This window comes from Muntiacus reevesi, chromosome 5 (assembly GCF_963930625.1).
Source record: "Muntiacus reevesi chromosome 5, mMunRee1.1, whole genome shotgun sequence".
Lineage (NCBI taxonomy): Eukaryota > Metazoa > Chordata > Mammalia > Artiodactyla > Cervidae > Muntiacus > Muntiacus reevesi.
This window is the reverse complement of record NC_089253.1, coordinates 120,524,008-120,541,054: the sequence shown is the minus strand read 5'-3', so window position 1 is coordinate 120,541,054 and position 17,047 is coordinate 120,524,008. Positions and strand designations below refer to the sequence as shown.

Below are 17,047 nucleotides of genomic sequence, written 5' to 3'. Positions count from 1 at the left end.
CTGGCCGACCATGACCCACTGCCTGGGCTTAGGTTTTTATCCTCGGGTCGATGCACTTGATTCTTTAATCCAGACTTCCAGAAAAGGGACAATGATGACCGTGCCAGCCCTTGATTCCTTTCCACCCTCCCTGTGTAGGATGATAACAGTCTATTCACCAAGAGGCGGTGAGCCAGGTATTCCGCTGAGTCGCCGCGGCTCTCCTTCAGGTCTGCAGGCAGAGGAACCAGAGACACCCCATGTGTCGGCTGAGGCGCACCGATGTCTGCGAGCCCCCGGGGAACCCTCTGCAGCGCCGCGCCCCCCACTCCAGGCTCACGGACCGCCCCTCCGGGCACACGGACCTCCCCTCCAGCGCCACGCCCCCCACTCCAGGCTCACGGACCGCCCCTCCAGGCACACGGACCGTCCCTCCAGTGTAGGGACCGCCCCTCCGGGCACACGGACCGCCCCTTCAGCGCAGAGGCCGCCCCTCCAGGCTCGGGGACCGCCGCCCAGGCGCAGGGACCGCCCCTCCGGGTGCAGAGACCGACCCCCAAGGCGCAGCGACCGCCCCAGGCGCAGGGACCGCCCCTCCAGTGTAGGGACCGCCCCTCCAGCGCAGGGGCCGCCCCTCCAGGCTCGGGGGCCGCCCCCAGCGCCGAGGCCCCGCCTTGCAGCCCGCCCATTGGCCCCGCTAGACCCTCACCCCGCCCCCGGCAGGCCCAGCCACGCCCTCCGCGTTACTGCCCCGGACACCTTGTGAGTCTGGGGATTGTTGCGTCTGGCAACCGAGCTCAGAGCTCCGCCCGGCTGGGCTCAGCTTTCCCACCGGTCTCCCCGAAAGTGACAGCGGCTTTCGCATCGCGCAAGCCCCCTCCTGGTCGTCCCGAGAGCCCCCTTTTTCTGGCGCCTCGTAGGGATGCTTTTGGTGGTCCTCGTGCTCCTGCTGCCCACAGTCTCCGGTAGGAGCCCGCAGAGTGTGCGCGCTGGTGGGGAACCGGAGCGGCTCGCGAGACCGGCCGACTGGAGCCGAGGGTGGGAGGAGATCTGCTTTTTGTCCCTCGGGAGAGTCGTGGGGCTGGGTCCACCCCGGGGTCATAAGGAGTTGGGGTAGAAAGCGTGACCAGAGGGGGCCACATAGCGCTGGAAGAGACTTCTTGCTTGTTGGTGCGCTCTCAGCGGCGCGGGGTGATGCGCGCAGCCGGACTTACCAAGGGGCAAACTGGGTCACTAGCAAAAGCTTGCAGGGTTTCTGGGACTGAGCCACTTGCGGACGGGTCTGCTGGCCTGTTGGTGGTGGTGATGGCTTGCTTTTGAGTTCTCAGGTGCCTGGGGAATATTGGTAGGCTGGTTCTGTGCCTATGTGTGTGCGGAGGGGTGGGAGAGGGTGGGCGGGGCGGTCTGCTCTCTGTACTCTGGGCAGGTTTATAACGGGAGTGGAGTATTGCTATCCCGCTGGGCTGGGGGAGGCCGTGCAGGGTGTTCTCTAGTGTGATTTTGTAGAAGTGGCCACCCGGCGGTGCCCAGTTGGGAAGCTCGTGTGGTGTACATAACGGTCAGGTGGGAGAAGTCGCTGTGTACTCCGCCTACACCCCCACGTTCCCAGCCCCGCCTGGTGGTGGAGGCTGTGGCTCAGAATCCAGGAGGCAGCATGAGAAGTCACCATCCTTGTGCCCCGGGTGCTCACACCATTGACACAAGGCACCAGTGAGCACAGAGGCATAAGAAGTGATAAGGTGGCCACTAGGCATATAACCCTGACAGAGGCAGTGGAGGGTGAAAAGTGCTCACTTGCCTTGGTTTCCAGAGGCAGCGCTGGACTCTCCAGGTGGCTCAGTGGTAAAGAACCTGCCTGCCATACAGGAGACGCCAGTCTGTCACTGAGTGGGGAAGCTCTCCTGGAGAACGGCATGGCAACCCACTCCAATACTCTTGCCTGGAGAATCCCACGGACAGAGGAGCCTGGCAGGCTACAGCTCATAGCGTCGCAAAGAGTTGGACATGACTGAAGCGGCCTAGCATGCATGCACGTATCATCAAACTGACTGTCATAGGTAACCCAGAGCCCCCAGCCACCCCAAGACCCAGTCTTGCCCACCAGAAGGCTGTAGACACAGCCGTTCCCAAGAGTGGGCCCACATTAACCCTTGGATCCCTGGCACCCCAAAACCAGGTGTAGAACAGGGTCTTGTCTGCCAGGAGGTCAGCATGGATCCCTGACCTGGCCTAATCCATGAAAAGATGGACACCAGCCCCAAGAGCCCTGAACCTCAGCCAATCTACTCTGTGTTAACACCAACTCCAGGACCCTGTCCCTGAAAGCAGGGTCCCTGGGACCTGGTCCTGCCCACCTTGAGCCTGGTGCTGCTTACCAGCACTAATGCCAAGACCCACAGGGCCCCAGCCCACCAGCAAGCTGACACAACCTCCAAGATGCCTTGCGCCCCTCAGCCAGCCATGTCGGGATCTGACCCTACCCATCAACTGGTCAGAACCAGCTATGAAACCCACCTATGCTGTGACCCCAGCCACCAGCACTTCTGGGGCCCCGGACCCTGCAGCTGCCACCCTGAGACCAGGTTCTATCCCCCCCCCAAAACACACACACACACACACACACACACACACACATGTGCGCACATGCATGTGTCTCCACATCCAGCCACTTTGTGACCTGGTCCTACCTATCAAAGGGCTGGCTCCAGGACTGGGCTTCCCCTGACCTTGCAGCCAGTCACACTAGGATCCAGACCTACACACAGTGACTAGCAGCCTCAGCACAGAGCAGAGCCTGGCAGTCATCCAGACCAGGAGCCCGCCATTCCTATAGTCATGCACACAGCAGGCAGACCATCACAGCAGAGGTGTTCAGACAGCCCAACTGATGATTTCTGAAGACAAGATATGGCTTGGCATTCAGTACCTTTCCTTTACAATTGATGGTGTGTCTGCAATCCAGCTTCATCTTCCCCACCAACTAGAATCTTCTTTATGTGGCACTTTTTTCAAGTTTGATTTTAAAAAAATGTGCAGTGTTGTGGGATTTAGATGTTCTTGCTTACAAGCATTATATCAGCCTTTTAGAATGTTAATTTATACAAACATGGACTTAAGTTTCAGTGAAACTTATTTTGATATTCCTTTTAAAAAGTAGTTTTTGTGGACAGTGAGGGGCAGGATGGTCAGGTTTCATTGAGGTCCCACTTTGATCAGAGACCATAATTACCCTGAAGTTACCATCTGGGCATGGATCTGGGTTTGTGCTTGAGTATGAGAGTTATTTTTAAGTTTTGTAAGCAGGTGGAGAGTGCTTGCCAAACTTTTGCAAGTATACAGAAGGTGAACAGTTCTCTTGATATGTATAGAGACTGTTTCATCTTCTTTAAACTCATCTGGAAAATTGAAAATTTGGGGATTTTCTGAATGCAATCTACCATATTCTATAATGGCATACTATATAATGCTTCTTGTAAAAGTATAGCATTGCAGGCCAATATAATTGTACTGTAAACCATCTGGAAAAAAAATATTAGTCAAGATATGTTTACTTTGAAAATCCTCACAGGAATAAAGAATCCAATATTCTGAATAAGAGAAGAAATTATTCAGATACATAAAGCAAAGCAAATACATAAAACAAATAACACTTATATAACTTAATTATGGGCATGCTATTAACTTGATTTCTTTCTTGGTTCCAGGAAACTCTGAATGACATTATACATTTTTATCTAGGATGGAATTGTACAACATTTCTAGTCCATTTTTTTCCCCTATTGTAAAATGAGAATATATAGCTCAAATTGAGTAAATTTAATGTTATTAGTAAAATCCAACTCTATACTGATCATTAAACAGTATTTTTAATAACTGCATCATTTTTTGTTTGTTTTTTGCTTTTGTTTTGGGCAGTTGATGGAGATACATTCATATATTAAGATCAAAATGCTGGAAATGTTGAAAACATTTTGCCAATAGGTAGATTTCAGCACACGGTGTAAATGAAATGTCGGACAGAGTATCAAGAGAGGAATCTGAAATTTAGAAAATGATGAAAAAGGAGAATAATATTTCACTTGTTTAGAGTTCTCTCTTGACTAGTCTGTCAATCTGAAGACCTAGATCCAAGAAGTAATTACAGCAAAGTTTCCTCAGGGATCAAAATAGATTTATCTCCCTTCTCCTTTAGGTCCTTAACCTTATAGGAGAGGCCTCTGCATTCTTTTAGCTCTTTGGGACTTTAAATATCAAAATATTTTACATCATTTCTAGCAGATTCATAAGATTTCCAAGAGCACAGATAATTAAAAGGAAGAGGACTTCTTGAAGCAGGAGTAACACTGTTCTAGGGAAGAACCCCTGACAAAAAAAGACCAGAGATTAAAATTCTAAAATAATAGCAATAGAGTTTACTGTCAGGATACATTGGATAAACAGCCCAAACAGTTACTGCAGGAAGCTTTTAAGGGCATGTACAATCCATTAATCAGTGAATGAAGATTAAATTATGTTTACAGTAACATCCAAGAAACCAAATTTTTACGTAAGGTTATTCAAAGTAATAAAATTTGATTATTTAAAGGGTATCCATTTATTTATAAAATGTTCAATTCACTAACCTAGACAGCGTATTAAAAAGCAGAGACATTGCTTTGCTGACAAAGGTCCATATAGTCAAAGCTACAGTTTTTCCAATAGTCATGTATGGATGTGAGAGTTGGACTATAAAGAAAACTGAGCACCAAAGAATTGATGCTTTTGAACTGTGGTGTTGGAGAAAACTCTTTAGAGTCCCTTGGACTGCCAGGAGATCAAACTAGTCAGTCCTAAAGGAGATCAGTCCTGAATATTCATTGGAAGGACTGATGCTGAAGTTGAAGCTCCAATATTTCGGCCACCTGATGCAAAGAATGACTCATTAGAAATGATCCTGGGAAAGATTGAAGGTAGGAAGTGAAGGGGACGACAGAGGATGAGATGGTTGGATGGCATTATCAGCTCAATGGACATCAGTTTGAGCAAGCTCTGGGATATGGTGGAGGACAGGGAAGCCTAGCATGCTTCAGTCCATGGGGTAGCAAACAGCTGGACGTGAGCGACTGAACAACAGCCACAACAATTCACTGATTCAAAGCAAATAGAAGGAAGTTATATTTTAAAATACTTTAGTCCATATTTATTTTGACCTATGAAATTCACAAAGTTTATTTGATATTACTCTTACCCAGTATGTACAGTGTAGTACAAAAAGAAGGCATATGATCTCTGCCCTCTCGGACATTGCCTTCTGAGAGGACACTGAGTCTAAACTATGGAAGTGTAATCTGATCAGAGTGCTGTATACTATACAAGACTTCTTAGGGAGAGGTGAATTTTGAAATGATGAATTTAGAAAGAAGAGGGAAGGACACATACGTATAAATACATTTTAAAACCCAAAACATAGATGCTATCTTTTCAATTGTGTTGAATGAAAGTTCACCTTACTCCTCAATAAACCAAAAAAGCTCATAGATGGTTATTTCAAGTAAGCAGGGCACATCCTTTGCTACTATACCACATGGGTAAAAGCATGGGCGTGTATGCGTGCCCAATTGTGTCCAGTTCTTTTCGACCCCATGGACTATAGCCTGCCAGGCTCCCCTGTCCGTGGGATTTTTTCAGGCAAGTATACTGGAGTGGATTGCCATTTCCTCTTCCAGGGGCTCTTCCGAACTGAGGGATTGGACCCAGATCTCCTGTGTCTCCTGCATCCTCAGGTAACTCTTTACCACTTAGCCACCTGGGAAAGCATGAGACCGTCATTGAATCTTTCTACTTATTCTGTAGTACCTACCTGAGGCCAGGCCACAGTCCCTGGCTGATGAAAGAGATAAAGTACTTCACTTGCATGTTCTTATTCTCTCTATTCCTAGAGGCTTGTGGTGATCCACCAAGATTTAACACTATGAGGCTCCAGGGTGCACCCAAACCCAATTATCGTCCTGGGGAATGTGTACAATATGAGTGTCGTCTAGGTTTCAAGCCCAAGGTTCCTGCTCTCCCGAGATCTGCTGTTTGTCAAGATAATAATACATGGTCATCTCTCCAGGATGCCTGTGTAGGTAAATAAACAAACAAAAGTGTTTTATAGCACTGGATATTTACACACATTTTAGTGTGGCTATTCCACTACTTCAGTGATGATTTTATCATGTGAATATAGGTTTTTAGATATCTGTGCATTTGTTCAGGTTTTGAAAAATCCCCAGGGAATCTTTTTCTTGGTAATTGTTTACCTGGGTAAATATGAATCTTGTTTAGCCATATAATATGGAAAGAAAATAATAGTTAAATGAATAATAAGATTCCCATGAATTCAAACAAGCAAAGTAGACTTTTGAATTTGATTTAAACCTATTTTTAAAATTAATATAAACCAACATATTTGAACATTTCCTTTTAGAAAAATCATGTCCTAATGTAGGAGAGCCTGCGAATGGCCAAGTCAACTTCGTGAATGGAAGTGCTCTGTTTGGTTCACAGGTTCACTTTGCTTGCAATCCGGGGTAAGTAAGATGCTCATTACAGAAAATAAGGTTCAGTATTACTAGTTGCATTTTTGTTTTGCTCCTCTTTTTAAACGTTTCTATAAACTAGATTTCATTTTGTTTTCTATGTGACAATTTGTACTTGTAGTCAAAGTTATTGCACTATCTACGAAGACCTGAAAAATGTGTAGTTAGAAAGAAGTTTAAATTGAAGTAAAGCAAAACTGTATAACTTACCATGTGTGTGTTCAGTCGCTCAGTCATGTCCAACTCTTTGAAACCCCATGGACTGCCAGGGTCCTGCCAGGCTCCTCTGTCCATGGAGTTTTCCAGGCAAGAATACCCAACACAGAGATCGAACCTGCATCTTTTGTGTCTCCTGCATTGACAGGGAGATTCTTTAACACTAGCATCACCTGGGAAGCCCATGTAACTTACTATATGCAATAATAAACCTATTGTATAAATTAAAGATGTAGTAATCATGGTAACTTTATTCTTGACAATAATTTAAAATTGTCAGTTCTTAGAGTTGAAATGGGGCTTATGGTAATAGGAAGAGAACTGTCAGCCAGACATACTCTTATTTTGAGATAATCTGTAGTCTTAAGGGGCTTCCCTGCTGGCTCAGAGGTTAAAGTGTCTGCCTGCAGTGCAAGAGACCCGGGTTTGATCCCTGAGTTGGGAAGATCCCCTGGAGAAGGAAATGACAACCCACTCCAGTATTCTTGCCTGGAGAATCCCATGGAGGGAGGAGCCTGGTAGGCTACAGTCCATGGGGTCATTTAAGGACCTAAATTGATATGCTTAGCCTGGATGATAATGTTGATCATAATCTCTTAATGGGAAAACCTTAATTTTGACTGCTGCAAAGGAGTGAAACATCTCAAAAAGAGATACTGAGCATTTAATAATAGCTTTTTTTTTCTACAGGGCTCCTTTAATATTACATATTGGAGATACTGGGCATTTATTTTAAAATATGATTTTAGAATTAAAATGTAATACACTGGAAATGCAACAGGTTTTCTTAATATTAACTTTAATCACATTTTTCTGTAATCATTTAATAGTTCTAATATTTTTGTGTATGTGTGGAATCTTTAGAGATTTATACATATAAAATCATGCTACATTCAAGAAGAGAAAAGCTTAGCTTTTTTCTTTCCAGTTTGGATGCCTTTTATTTCTTTTTGTTGCTTAATTGTTCTGCCTAGAACTTTCAGTACTATTTTGAGTTGATATGGTAAAAGTAAGCATCTTTGCCTTTGTTCATCTTAGAGGAAAATTTTTCAATTTCTCACCACTGAGCATGATATTGTGCTGGGTGTTTCTCATATATGGTATTTATTACCCTGAAGCAGTTTCCATCTGTTCCTAGATTGTTGAATATTTTTTATCATGAAAAATGTAGAATTTTGTCAAATACTTCTTCTTCATCACTTGAGATGATCATGTGGGTTTTTCCCCTTCCTTCTGCTGATGTGATATATTACATTGATTGATCTTCATGTTGAACCATCCTAGCATTCCAGGAATAATTTCTGCTTGGTCAAGCTTTCTAATCCTTTCTATATGCTGATTAATTGTTTGCTAGTATTACATTGAGGATTTTTACATCAGTATTTATAAGGAATACTGTTCTGTAGCTTGGTTACTTGTAATGTCTTATTCTAGCTTTGGTGTCATTATTACACTGGTATGATAGAATAAATTCAGAAGACTGCCTTCCTCTTCAATTTTTGTAACACTTTAAGAAAAATTGGTATTACTTCTCTTTTAAATGTTTGGCAGACTTAAACAGTGAAGACATCAGATCCAGGACTTTTTTCGTTATTGGGAAATTTTTGATTACTGTTTCAATCTCCTCACTAGTCGTAATCAATTCCGATTTTGTATTTTTTAATGAAGTCTTGGTAGAGTTTGTGTTTACATGAATTTGTCTTTTATATCTAGGCTATCCATTTGTTGTCATAAAATTATTCACAGAAGTCTCATAATATTTTTTAACTCTGTAGAACTAAAGGAAATATCACCATTTTCATTTCTGATTTAGGTAATTTGGATCTTCCTTTTTGTCTTAGTCCATCTAGCTAAGGGTATATCAGTTTTCTTCCTCTTTTGGAAAACCAACTTTTGGATTCATTTGGTATTCTCTACTAATTTCTCTTCTGCTCTAATCTTTACTGTTTACTTCTTTCTGCTAGTTTTGTGTATATATCTTTGTTCAATGGTTCTTTAAGTTGTAACATTAGGTTGATTATTTTAGAGCTCTCTTCTTACTTTTAATTTAAGACTAGTTTACCTACAAACTAAATTAGTCTAGATGCATCAGATAGAGATTTGCTATTTCTATACATTTCAAAGTGATTAACGTGATAAGTCTAGACACAATTTATCACCATACAAGGTTATTACACTTTATTGACTATTTTCCCATTATATCCTTGTAACATTTCTTTTGTAACTAGAAATTTGTACCTCTTAATATCACTCATGTAATTAATTTCTCCCTCCACCCCTTCCCAGGGCAAACACTTTTTTGTTTTTTGTAACTAGAGTCTTTTCATACTGTTCATGGGGGAGGCCTGGAGTGCTGCAGTCCATGGGGTTGCAAAGAGTCGGACATGACTGAGCAACTGAACGGAACTGAACTGAACTGGAGTCTGTTTCTGTTTTTTTGTTTGTTTGTTTCTTCATTTGCTTTGTATCTAAATTGCAAATATAAACGATATCATGCAATATTCTATTTTTCTGTCTGACTTGTCTCACTTAGCATAATATTCTATAGGCCAATCCACGTGTCACTAATGACAAGATTTCCCAGTTTTTATGGCTGACTTACAGTCCATTGTGTGTGTGTGTGTGTGTGTATATTCTTAAGCCAGTTAGTCTATTGAAGGGTCTTTAAATGAATATAATCATTTTATATTAGTTTGGTTCAGTTTAGTCACTCAGTCATGTCCAGCTCCTTTCAGCCCCATGGACTGCAGCACACCAGGTCTCCCTGTCCAACACCAACTCCCAGAGTTTACTCAAATTCATGTCCATTGAGTCAGTGATGCCAACCAACCATCTCATTCTCTGCTGTCCCCTTCTCCTCCTGCCTTCAATCTTTCCCAGCATCAGGGTCTTTCAAATGAATCAATTCTTTGCATCAGGTGGCCAAAGTATTGGAGTTTCAGCTTCAGCATCAGTCCTTCCAATGAATATTCAGGACTGATTTCCTTTAGGATGGACTGGTTGAATCTCCTTGCAGTCCAAGGAACTCTTACGAGGCTTCTCCAACACCACATTTCAAAAGCATCATTTCTTCGGTGCTCAGCTTTCTTTATGGTCCAATTCTAACTGGAAAAACCATAGCTTTGACTAGATGGACCTTTGTTGGCAAAGTAATATCTCTGCTTTTTAATATGCTGTCTAGGTTGGTTATAACTTTTCATCCAAGGAGCAAGTGTCTTTTAGTTTCATGGGTGCAGTCACCATCTACAGTGATTTTGGAGCCCCCCAAAATAAAGTCTGCCATGTTTCCATTGTTTCCCCATCTATTTGCCATGAAGTGATGGGACCAGATGCCATAATCTTTGTTTTCTGAATGCTGAGCTTTAAGCCAACTTTTTCACTCTCCTCTTTCAGTTTCATCAAGAGGCTCTTTAGTTCCTCTTCACTTTTTGCCATAAGGGTGGTGTCATCTGCATATCTGAGGTTATTGATATTTCTCCTGGCAGCTTGTGCTTCATATTAGTTAGTCTACTAAAATGAATATAATTATTTTAACAGTATTAACTCTTCTAGCCCATGAGCATGGTATATCTTTCCATATTTTTCTGTCATCTTCAATGTCTCTCATTGCACATTACAGTACTCCAAGTAAAGTACAGATCTTTTACTTCCTTTCTTCAGTTTATTGCTAGGTAGTTTATTCCTTTGATGCAATTATAAATGGGATTGTTGTATTAATTTATCTCACTGATAGCTTCTTTTCAGTGTATAGAAGCACAACAGATTTCTGAATACTTATTTTTTATCCGTCAACTTTTTATCCTTCAACTGAATTTATTCAGTTCTGTTCAGTCACTCAGTCATTTCCAACACTTTGTGACCCCATGGACTGCAGCACGCCAGAGTTCCCTGTCCATCACTGACTCCCGAGCTTGCTCAGACTCATGTCCATTGAGTCGGTGATGCCATCCAACCATCTCATCCCCTGTCATCCCCTTTGCCTGTCCTCAATCTTCCCCAGCATTGAATCTTTTCCAGTGAGTCAGTTTTTCGCATCAGGTGGCCGAAGTATTGGAGTGTCAGCTTCATCACCAGTCCTTCCAATGAATATTTAGGGTTGATTTCCTTTAGGATTGACTGGTTTGATCTCCTTGCTCTCCAAGGGACTTTCAAAAATCTTCTCCAGCATCACAGTTTGAAGGCATCAAATTTTCGGCACTCAGACTTTTTTATTGTCTGGCTCTCACATCCATACACGACTACTGGAAAAATTGTAGCTTTGACTAGATGAACCTTTGTTGGCAAAGTAATGTCTCTGCTTTTTAACATACTGTCTAAGTTCATCATTGCTTTTCTTCCAAGGGGCAAGCATCTTTTAATTTCATGGTTGCAGTTACTGTCCACAGTGATTTTGGAGCCCAAGAGAATAAAGTCTGTTATAATTTGCATTATTTCCCCATCTATTTGCCATGAAGTGATGGAACCAGATGCCATGAACTTCAGTTTTTGAATGTTGAGTTTTAGGCCAGGTTTTTCACTCTTCTCTTTCACCTTCATCAAGAGGATCTTTAATTCCTCTTCACTTTCTACCATAAGGGAGATGTCATCTGATTACCTGAGGTTATTAATGTTTCTCCCAGCAATCTTGATTCCAGCTTGTGCTTTATCCATCCTGAAATTTCACATGATGTACTCTGCATATAAGTTAAATAATATATTATCTTATATATTACCTATATTATACTGAGGTATGTTCCTTTTATGGGAAATGTCCCAAGTGGTTCAGTGGTAAAGAATCTGCCTCAATGCAGAAGCCATAGGAGATGCAGGCTCAGTCCCTTGGTTGGGGAGATACCCTGGAGAAGGAAATGACAACCCACCCCAGTATTTTTGCCTAGAGAAACCATGGACAGGTTAGCCTCGTTGGCTACAGTCCATACAGTCCCAAAGAGTGGGACACACCTGAGCACACATGCAATGCTTTCTTCCTCCCCTCTATATCCATATTGTTGAGAGTTTTTATCATAGATGGATCTGGAATTTGTTAAAAGCTTCCTGCATTTGTGAGATAATCTATGATATTTATTCTTCAGTGTATTAATGTAGTATATCACGTTGACTGATTTGTGACTTTGAACCATCCATGCAGCCCTGGTAGGGCTTCCCTGGTAGCTCAGCTGTTAAAGAATCCACCTGCAATGCAGGAGATCCCAGATGGATTTCTGGGTGGAGACGATCCTCTGGAGGAGGGCATGTTAATACACTGCAATATTCTTGCCTAGAGAATCCCCATGGACAGAGGAATCTATAGGGTGACAGTCCATGGGGTCACAAAGAGTTGGACATGACAAAGCGCTATACTAAGCACAGCACATGCACCCCTGAGATAAATCCCACTTAATCATGGTGTATGACACTTTTAAAGTATTTTTTTATTTATTTGCTAGTATTTTATTAAGCATTTTTGTATCTAAGTTCATCAAGGATATTAGTCTGTCATTTTCTTTTGCTGTGGTGTCTTTGTCTGCCTTAAGTATTAGAGTGATTTTAGCCTTTTACAATGCATTTGAAAGTGTTTCTTTCATTTAAATTTTTTGAAATAGTTTGAGAAGAATAGGTGTTCTCTTTCAATTCAGTAAGGCATAGTTAGTTTGCAGTATTCTATTAGTTTCAGGGGTACAATAAAGTAATTCAAAACAAAACATCCAAAGCTGCATGGATGGTTCAAAGTCACAAATCAGTCAACGTGGTATACTACATTAATACACTGAAGAATAAAAATCATAGATTATCTCACAAATGCAGGAAGCTTCTATAGATTAGACTTGATTTATCATTATTATAAAATATTGGCCATATTACCTGGGTTGCATAATATATTGTTAGTTTGAGAAGGATAAGTGTCAACTTCTCACAATGTTTGTTAGAAGTCACCTTATGTGACTTTTGTTTGTTGAGAGTTTTTTTGTTAGTGACTTGATTTCATTACTGATAATTAATTAGTTAATATTTTCTGTTTCTTCCTGGTAGAGTCTTAGGAGATTGTGCCTTTCTCGGAATTTGTGCGTTTCTTCCTAGTTGCTCATTTTATTGCCATAGAGTTGTTCATGGTGACCTTTTACAATCCTCTTTGTTTCTTAAGTGTTGGTTGTAAGTTCTCCATTTTGATTTCTGATGTTACTGATTTGGACCCTCTTTTTTAAAAAAATTGACTCAGTCTAAATGTTTTAACTTTTTTTTTTATGTTTTCAAAGTACCAGGTCTTTTTTTCTTTCTTCCTTTTTTTTTTTTCTATTTCATTTATTTCTGCCTTGATCTTTATGATATTTTTTTCCTTCTACTAACTTTTGATTTTGTTTGGTCTTCATTTCCTACTTCCTTGAGATGTAAGTAGGTGTTTAATTGAGATTTTTCTTGTTTCCTAAGGTAAACTTCTATTGCTATAAAGTTTCCTCCTGGAACTGCTTTTGCTGCATCTCATAGAAATTTAAGTCATTGTATTTTTGTTTTCATTTGTCTCCAGTTTAAAAAAAAAAAAATTGTTCTTTGGTTACATGAGTGGTCTGTTCATTGTTTAGCAGCATGTTGTTGAGCTTTGTTAGTGTTTATAGCTGATTTCTGGTCTCGTGTCTTTGTTGTCAGAAAAAATGCTTGATATGATTTCAATTTTCTTAAATTTACCAAAGCTTGTTTTGTGGCCTAGAATGTGATCTATCCTGGAGGATGTTCCATGTGTCCTTGAAAAGAATATATATTCTTTTGCTTTTGGATCTATGTTCCATACATATTTATTAAGTTCATCTGATATGATGTATCATTTAAAGCTAATGCTTCCTTATTGATTTTCTGTCTATATGTCCTTTGATGTATGTGTGTTGTTAAGGTCCTGCATGATTGTTGTGTTGCTGCCAACTTCTCCCTTTATATCTGTTATATTTTCCTTATGTATTTAGGTGATTGTCTATTTTATACATATGTATTTGCAATTGCTATATCTTCTTCTTGGACTGATCCCTTGATCATTATGTATGGTTCTACTTTGTCTCTTTACAGTCTTTTTTTAAACTCTATTTTGTCTGAGATAAGTATTTGTATTATGACTTTCTTTTGCTTTCCATTTACATGGAATACATTTTTTCTTTCCTCCATTTTCAGACTTTGTGTCTTTATATCTGAAGTGAGTCTCTTTCATGCAGCATATCATGAGATCTTGTTTTTTTTACCCTTTTAGCCACTCCATGTCTTTTGAGTATTATTTCTTTTACATTTAAAATAAAAATTGGTAGGTATCCATGTTTTGTCATTTTCTTAATCATTTACTGTTTGTTAGTGCAGTTGTCTTTCATTCTTCTTTTGCTATCTTTCTTTGTGATTTGATGAGTATCTTTAATGTTCAGTTTGGATGTCTTTCTTTTGTGTGTGTGTGTGTATGTATTATAGATTTTTGGTTTGTGATTGCCATGAGATTTTTGTATAAAACTTCATGATTGCTTAACATTGCTGAGTTCTTAAGTTCAAATACATTTTAACTACACTAATTTTTACTCCCCCCTCTCATGTTTAATGTTTTTGACATCATATTTTATAGTTCATTGTTTTGTGCATCCCTTAACTTCTTATTATATATATATGTGTGTGTGTGTGTGTATACATATATATATATGATTTGGCTACTTTTGTCTTTTAACCTTCCTACTAGTTTTATAAATGGTTTATCTACTACCTTTCCTGTATGTTTCCCCTTACAGATAAGAGAATTCCTTCACAATCTTCATATTTTTTAGTTGTGGCCTTTTCTTTTGTACTTAAAAAAAATCCTTTTAACATTTTTTTGTGAAGCCCATTTAGTGGTACTGAATTCTTTTAGTTTTGCTTGTCTGTAACACTGTTTCATGGAGAAGGCAATGACACCCCACTCCAGTACTCTTGCCTGGAAAATCCCATGGATGGAGGAGCCTGGAAGGCTGCAGTCCATGGGGTCGCGAAGAGTCGGACACGACTGAGCGACTTCACTTTCACTTTTCACTTTCATGCATTGGAGAAGGAAATGGCAACCCACGCCAGTGTTCTTGCCTGGAGAATCCCAGGGACGGGGCAGCCTGGTGGGCTGCCGTCTATGGGGTCGCACAGTCGGACACGACTGAGGGGACTTCGCAGCAGCAGCAGCAGCAGCATTCTTTCAAATCTAAATATCTTTGCCAGGTACAGTATTTATATATATAGATTTTTAGCTTTCATACCTTTAACCATATCATGCTACTGCCTTTTGATCTTTAAAATTTCTTCTTAAAATGCTTATAATCATATGGGAATTTGTTATATGCAGCCAGCTGCTTTTCTTGTGCTGCTTTTAAGAATCTCTGTCTTTAATTTCTGCAAGTTTGATTACAATGCATCTTGGTGTGGATCTCTTTGTGTTCACTGTGTTTGGGACTCTGCTTTCTGGACCTAGAAATCTATTTCCTTTCCCATGTCAGGGAAATTTTCAGCTATTTGTTCTTTAGTTAAATTCTCTGCTCCTTTCTCTCCCTCTTCTTCTTCTGGGGCCCCATGATGCAAATTATTTAGTATGTTTGATATTGTCTCAGAGAGTTCTTAAACCATCTGCATTTTTTTCAATTTTTTTTCTAATCAACTTTAGTGATTTCCTCTATTCTGTCTTCCTGTTGCTGATCCATTGTTCTGAATCGTGAATCATGTAATCTACTGTTGAATCCTTCTGGTGTAATTTTATTACAACTATTGTATTCTTCAGCTCTGTTAAGGTTTTTTAAACATTTCATAATTTATTAACTTTCTTACTATATTCATCCATTCTACTTCTGACTTTTTTTAACTTTCTTATAATCATTACCTTTTTGTAAGGTATATTTTTTTTTATAAGGAACTTTTTATAAAGTATATTGCTTTTCTCCACTCCAGGTAGTTCTTCTTCTGGGCTACTTCCTTCCCATGGGACATATCTTTTCTTGCCTTATTTTACCTAATTCTCTGTGTTTTCTTTGTTCTAGGAAGTTCAGATATGTTTCTGAGTTTTGGAAAAGTGGTCTTATGTAGAAAACATTCTATATGACCCAGCAATGTACTCCCATCTGTTTACTATATGTGTATCTTCTAATGTTCCTTATACGGGCTGCAAGGCTCTTTATTTATGGCAGAGTCAGCTACTGGGGAACACTGATAGCAGTGCTAGCCCTCAGATGGGTTGGCTGACAGGCCATGCCTCATGCAGAATCTGATGGCCCACTAGTGGGTGAGACTGGTCTTGGTGCAGCTGTCTGCATGGCCCAGGCAGTCATGGGACTGGTGTTGACTGGAAGGACCAGGCCCCAGGGTGTCTGGCTGCTCATCCCAGTGCATCCGGGACTGTTGCCAGTTCATTGGTGAATGGTAAGCCCCCAACACTAATAAGCAAGGAAGAGGTTCTCAAAATGGTATTTTTTGTGAGCATGACTGTCCTCCTGGTACAATGAATTCCCAAATGGCTACCACCAGTCTCTGTGTTACCAGAAGGAGGCCCAGAGTTGCTTCTTGGGGAGGCTCTGCAAGATCACACACAGTCTGATCCAGGCTCATTTGAAGTTACTGCCTCTGGCCTATGTTTCAAAATGTGCAAGCTTTTACATTTTTTAATGTAAACATTTATAAATTTAAATTTCCTTCTTGTCACATCTTTTGCTGTATTCCATCCATAAGTTTTGGTAGGTTATATTTTCATTTCCATTTTTTACCAAGTCCAAGTACATTCTCCTTGATGCATGACAGGGCAATAAATCTGAGAGGTGAAGTGTTGAGGTGAAGAATACAACTTTACTCAGAAAGCTGGCAGACTGAGAAGATGTCAGACTAATATCTCAAAATAATCATCTTATTGTGATCTGAATGCCAGGTTCTTTTATAGAACAGAAAAGGGGTGGGGGTGAGAAAGTAAAGTTAAAAAAAAAAGGCCATTAATCTTACAAAAGTCTTCTGGAATAGCCAGCCTCAGGGAGGGGATGTGATATTTTTTCCCTTGTTATGGGACAGGGTCCTAAACAAAGGCCTTAGATAGGCCACTATGTATGATTACAATAATAAAAGCAAAGAAAAGCAAAGGTTTAAAGTCAAAGATACAAGCCCAACTTGGAGTCAATATTGACTCTTCCCTGTAACACATTCATGTCAAAGTGTATTCTAAGTGCCCTTATGATTTCTTCTTTGTCATTGGTGCATAAAAGGACTTTTTAAATTTTAGCAATTTTGAGAAGTTTCCAATTTTCCCTTTGATTTTGATTTTTGAGTTTGTCCTGTTGTGATCAAAGAACATATTTGTG

The 17,047-nt window shown here is 40.6% G+C and overlaps 1 protein-coding gene across 1 annotated transcript in view; it reads left to right on the top strand.

The window, feature by feature from the left end:
* The first annotated feature begins 781 nt into the window (after positions 1–781).
* LOC136169482 (membrane cofactor protein-like) overlaps positions 782–17,047 on the top strand; it is a 39,270-nt gene continuing 23,004 nt past the window's right edge. Inside the window, exons 1-3 of the mRNA XM_065937251.1 lie at positions 782–944; positions 5,898–6,086; positions 6,428–6,530. Of these exons, the coding sequence (XP_065793323.1) occupies positions 902–944; positions 5,898–6,086; positions 6,428–6,530 (335 nt within the window). The 5' untranslated portion in view covers positions 782–901. The remainder of the gene's footprint in view (positions 945–5,897; positions 6,087–6,427; positions 6,531–17,047) is intronic.